This window comes from Notothenia coriiceps, unplaced genomic scaffold, assembly GCF_000735185.1.
Source record: "Notothenia coriiceps isolate Sejong01 unplaced genomic scaffold, NC01 NC01_scaffold00004486, whole genome shotgun sequence".
NCBI lineage: Eukaryota > Metazoa > Chordata > Actinopteri > Perciformes > Nototheniidae > Notothenia > Notothenia coriiceps.
Genome location: NW_011337187.1, coordinates 75,843 through 81,948, shown reverse-complemented (window position 1 = coordinate 81,948; position 6,106 = coordinate 75,843). Strand labels below are relative to the sequence as shown.

General features: G+C 40.5%; 1 protein-coding gene across 1 annotated transcript in view; it reads right to left on the bottom strand.

Moving 5' to 3' along the window:
- sgcd (sarcoglycan, delta (dystrophin-associated glycoprotein)) overlaps positions 1-5,530 on the bottom strand; it is a 61,367-nt gene extending 55,837 nt beyond the window's left edge. Inside the window, exons 1-2 of the mRNA XM_010767615.1 lie at positions 5,486-5,530; positions 4,872-4,973 (exon numbers count right to left, since the gene is read on the bottom strand). Of these exons, the coding sequence (XP_010765917.1) occupies positions 4,872-4,973; positions 5,486-5,530 (147 nt within the window). The remainder of the gene's footprint in view (positions 1-4,871; positions 4,974-5,485) is intronic.
- Positions 5,531-6,106: the final 576 nt, after the last annotated feature.

Genomic DNA, 6,106 nt, shown 5'->3' with positions numbered 1-6,106 from the left:
TCCCTATTCCACTCTTCAAGCCGTAGTCCCTCCTGAGCTCAACTTCGGCGAGGAGGAAGCGCAGCTTTCCTCGGTCAACTCCACCAAGCCCGTGGGATCAATCCTACGGTGCGACCCGCGGAGGGATCCCTCCACAAGTCCTGCAGGTCGACCCTTCTCTGGTTCCCATCTGGATCTTGGTCTACCTCCTAATATAGATGAAGCGACCGGACCCCGGGGAACCCTGAAGGGGGTCAGTCTCGACCAACTACACCCCTGGTGCTTTTCTTTCAAACCCCGAGAGACGACGCTTGACGATGGAGGCGCTGGGCTGGTGCCTATTCGCCTCTTTCTACCCCTACCTTATGTAACGCTGCGCGTGAAAAACTGGGGGCGTTGTAATACACTTTTGAGGTGGTTTAAACGTGCATGTAGCCAACAGACGCCGCCTGTCCAATCGTCAAAGGTCGTTCTCTCGGGGTTTGAAAGAAAAGGGACGGTGAGTTGGTCCGAGACGACCCCGCTAGGGTTTCCGCGAGGGTCCGGTACGCTTCTCTTGATATAAGGCGGCCAGTCTGAGGAGACGCGCAAGATTCACACACACAATTGTGAGAGGAAACGCAGAGGCGCATTGCATGAAACGCAGCCACCCTGTGGAGAAAACCCATCTCGGCCGCTTGTACCCGCGATCTCGTTCTTTCGGTCATGACCCATCCTTCATGACCATAGGTGAGGGTAGGAACGAAAATGGCGCGGTAGACAGAGAGCTTTGCCTTCTGGCTCAGCTCCCTTTTCGTCACAACGGTGCGGTAAAGAGACTGCAGTACCGCTCCCGCTGCTCCGATTCTCCGACCCATCGCAATGTATTAAAATAATAATAATAATAATTAAAGCTGCAAGCAGCGTTGAGCGGGTCTTCGACGTTCCGCAGGCTGTTGTCCGCACGTCCACGTGTGTGTCTAGGTGTCTCGAGGACTACCTAGAAGAGTGCCAGGACACACTGTTTTAGGCATTAGATAGCTATGTGACAACGATTAACATGATGATTCAGCCTCTATGGAGATAGACATATGACTGTGATGTCTAATGCTTACGCAGGCCTTAGCTAATCTGAACTAAGCATATAGAATACTGCTTTGAACCGTTATTCTGCATCTTGTGACTGTAACGCTCTCTTGTATAGCATATCAAGGATACTATTCTGGGAACTATTTGTCGCAATAAATACATGTATCCTGATATTGAAGATCAAGCCGGTGACGAGTGATCTTTTTTAACACCTAACACACCTAACTCACATGAAGTTGGACTAACTTGCATGTTAAAAAATGACGGTAAATGTGTTTAAAGGTGACAAGTTGTTGCTCCAGGCACTACCTTGATTTTATGAGAAACCATGAAATGTATATATTTCATACTAGTCTTATGAGATACAAGGCACAGTGTGTTTTATGCTTCCAGAGCAGCCATCTTATCGTTCCGTCTTTCTTTTTTCTCTGCTCTCCCCTTGGTATTCCTCAGAGAGGCTAATGTCCATTGGGGCTGCTTGTGTACAGTACAAGTGTTTGTTTTGTTGTTTTGTGGTGACTCTGATTCACTATGTCTCCCTCTTCTCTTCATTACTTATGCAACAGACCGTATTACTCCCAGCAGGAGGCCTCTCACAGAGAGAGGAATACAAGTGAGGGAAAAACAAGAGAAGTGAGAAAAGACACATGGAGAATGATGTTGAGTGGAAATATATAAATATGTTTTGGAGGCAGAACTTATTCAAAGATGATATAAAAACTCACTGGTTGAGTTAAACCTTATAAATTGAACTAAAATATCACATTTGAGATCAACAGGTTGGCTTTCCAGAAATGTTGTTTGGTCTTATCAAAATATTTTCTCGGCTTAGTGTTGATCTCTCTTTGTTAAAGGGCACGCAGGTATTGTAGGACGTTGTAAGAAACAGTTGATATGTGGTGGAGTTGATTAATCAATTGATTTACCGATCATATATTTTAAAAGTAAATCTATTCACTTATTGAATAAAACACAACATATCTGTCACTACCAATCAATGGCAGTGGAAGCCATTTGCCCTTATGTGGCAGGAGCAAGCCGAGAACAAAACACTGACATATTATCAACTTTTTAATTGCTTGCTAGCTAACTTTATGTACACATCCGGCAGGTATAGTGAAACATAAGCTTTCACTAGGATTTATTTTTCTGTCATTTTACTTTGATTCATTAATCTTTGGTTTTACACTTACTCCTAAAAAGGAGAACTCTGTGTCTCTTTAACAGCTAAATGCCCCACTATGCTTACCAGCTAGTCGGTAGCTTTGTTAAAACTGAGATATTGATAAGAGTATTCAGGAGATGTGATTAAAATGTATCATACTGCATATCATTTGATAACAGATAGTCTCTCTGATTCTTTAGTATAGTTAAGACTTGTACTGCTTTACTGAAAAAAGTTAAAGTAAGTGAAAGATAAAGGCTAAAGATCAGAGGCATGAATAGAAGACTAAATAGAAAATATAAAGGAAGTATCAGGAGACTGCAAGGAAATGAAGAGGAATTACTGCAACACACAGCAGGGGTCTTTCCATGTTTTATTTTTCTTAATCGTTCTGTAAGTCTGTCTTTTTTCTTGGTATTAAGATTCTTCAAACTGCTCGGCTAAAACGTTCATACTAGCCATCAATTACTTTCTCTGTTCTCTCCTCTGTTGATATCTAATTCTGTGTTAGTGTATCTTGTATATCCTCTTTTATTTGCCCTTTTGTGTTTTGATTCATATTCCTTTACTTCTGTTTCTCCATACCTATTTAGGCTTATTTTCTTTGTCAGAAGAAATCCTGGCACCAACAACAAAAATAATAAATAAGTACATTACGGTGTATGAGCAATGACTAACACAACCTGCAGCCTTCTTCAATATGCAAAATACCCTGGCTATATAAGCCGTTTTAATATTTTAGAAGATCTCGATACTAATTGTTATTCATAAGTGTGCTTGCACCAAAACGTCTAAACACAGTGCCAAATGAATGCAGTAGAATCCTGCAGTCATTCATAGCTGCTTCTTGTACGGTTTGGTGGAATTGGGACTTAATTTAAATATGAATATTTTACTGTGTAATGATATCACACTGCAAATATGTTGTGTTTGTTTGAGTCTGTGTCAGACTTGGCCGCTTCTTTCACATCGCCGCCTGTCATAATATGCTCGCTGGCTTCTAATTTCTCTCATTCTAATTCAGTCCTTGTCCATCTGTCTCTCTGTTTTGTTTGTCTCTATTACTAGCTCTTCTTCTTCTCTCTCATTATTCATCTTCATCTCCATACTCACTCGTCTTTACCTCATTCCCTTATGCTCCACTCCGCTCTCCATCGCTCATTTTCTCTCTAAGCTTGCGTAAGATCCTAGACAGCAGAGATAAAGCATGCTACTCTCTCGCATTATCAACCAATCGTCCACTACCTGCCTATTATTACTGCCAGAGCACAGAGATATAGGGAGAGTGTGCGTATCACTTTATCGTGCCCATCACTCCATTTCTCTAACATCTCTAAGCTTGGATACTCCTCCTGTAGTTGTAGTAAAGGCAGCACGAAGCACATCAGAATGTTAATTTTGTAAACAGAACATACGAAGGGACCTATAACTTGTCTTGACTGATGGAGCCATATGGTGCTTGTCAAAACTTTAGGATGTTTTGTCATATCTTGTTATGTTCCGATATGAAATCACATTACAAGACAAGCCTTGTTGTGACACAGTATGACACATCTTCCTTTGTTTTGACATGGCATGGCACAGAACATATTATAATAACCTGACATTTCTTGGCGTGACATGGCATGATTTAGATTGTAAATATGACTGGAAGGATTGAGCTTTTGCTGGAATCTGCTCTTTCACGAAACCATAATTAATGCTAAAATAAATCCAGGCTAAAATTGCAGTAATTAACTCGATAAAAAAAAAATCCCAAGCTAGCAAAGCCATGTTTTTTTCCAAAGACCCTGCTTTTGCTGCTGATTTAGCAGTCGCTGTATGTAAGAGCTTTATGGTTCAAATTTTTGGACGGTGACCTTAAAAACAGGATTGCAGGCACGAGAAGCTAAAATAACTTGTCTTTGCAGAGTAATTTGGCTCGGCCTTTGGGACACTATGACATCCGGGACAAGCTTGTACTGTATGTGAACTATTGCTCCTTCAGTTTGAAATAACCTACTCCCTGTGGAGTTTTCCTGAGAGGGGACACAATGGCAAACCCACAGCAAACTCCACAGACTACATATTCCATCTGACCTTGGAAGGCTTCAGATTCCCACATGGGGGATAGATGGAGTACTTTTGGACTTCTGGCTCAGTCTACTGACACCGTATTCTGACCATATATGTGGCCGGAAATGGATCAATGGTTGTCAGCTGTAAGAACATGCAGTGCGGTGCCTTTTATTTCCCTAGAATGCATGTTAGGGAGGCTTTAAAAACCTTTACGCTTTGTTAGAGCAACATTTAGACACTTAATGGAATCAATACAAGATGTAAATGCAAGTGGAATCTCTTGCAGCTTGGTGCTTCCAGTGTGAGTCTCAACAGGATTATCTCACATGTTTTTTCCCACTATGAAGATGTTGGCTCCAAGAATCAATTCACACTTACAGTCATTAGACTGTCATCTCTTCAAACCATTGGACCTTCTGTGAAATGTTATTCATCGGGTGTTACACTCTAGTCAGTCTGTGTTGCTTAGTTGTGGCATACACATCAAGCAATTTAGAATGATTTATGCCATGTAAACTTTTATTTAATATCAAATTCTAATGTTTGTCAATAATAAATGAAAACTAGTAGAGCATAAGTGTGTATTTTGTGAATGACTTACTGGTTTGGACTGGATTTCTTTGGCATAGAGGGGTTCAAGGAACTCAGAGGCCCCCTCCAGTTTCAGGCCCTTCTCTGTTATTCTTAGTTTGCCCATGCCGTCCTGTAAAAAGAAAGACAGTGACAGTTAGTTCATATTCTATTCTTGTGCTTTTAGAGTACACATCAACAGGTTGTGAATCTGACACATATCCATCTCCATCTCCAACCGTATTTCGCTAAATACAGTCACTGATGTGACAGTTTGTGTACTCAACAAACATCACTCAGTTTCAGGCCTGTAAATACATGTTATTTGAAAACAGTCAAAGGGAGATAACAAAGGTTGAAGTTAAGTAAAGCTGTAATTATGTTTGATCTATTTCTGCTTCCGTTATCAAAATCAACGATGAGTCAGTGCAGTGCTCGTTCGCAAGCCAAGACTCTTCACAGTTTTCTCTTCATGTATTTCCTGCCAATATGGTGCAGAGCCATCAACAGGAATCACTGGCTGATAGCACACATATGTTGTTATCTATGTGGCAAAATTGGTGTGCAGGGAAAAATGAAACCTAACATCACACACGCCTGATGTTGTGATTAAAGATGCTATTTTGTTGCAAACTCACAGATTACCTGGGACACACTCTGCACAGTGTACACAGACGAAACCAGACTCATTAAACCGTCTCCCTAGTTGATCAGCTGCACAAATCTCTTTAATCTTTTTTGATGCAGAGTTAGTGGTTGATACTTGACTGAAGCATTAGTATTACAAACTGATCCATTGGCAAACATGGCACGTCGCATAGAGTCCAGGCTCCTGCTATTCTTCATTATCAAGTACAAGAGACTACGCTGCTGACAAGTCACTGTGTTTTCATGGTATAAAATGTATTAATGACAACTGAAGTCTCAGAAGAAGCCTATCCTCCTAATTATATGAGCAACATTCAGAGGAGGATTAAGTGAATTTGGTGTACTTTAGTATCCAAAATGTTACGGTTATTTGTGTCAAACAATTAATAGCAATAATGCATAGTTTAACTGAGTTTTAACTGAAGAGATATTGCTAATAGATCTAAAAGGATGTCATGTGTACATAATCTTTCAATGTGCAAAGTGCCATATCATCCAATTAAAATGAAATGTATTCACCTGCCTCATCTTTTGGAACCCTTATGGTAAAACTATGTACTTCAATAAGTATTTTGAGAAGAATCATAATAGCATGTTTCAATGTAAAGGTAACACTTA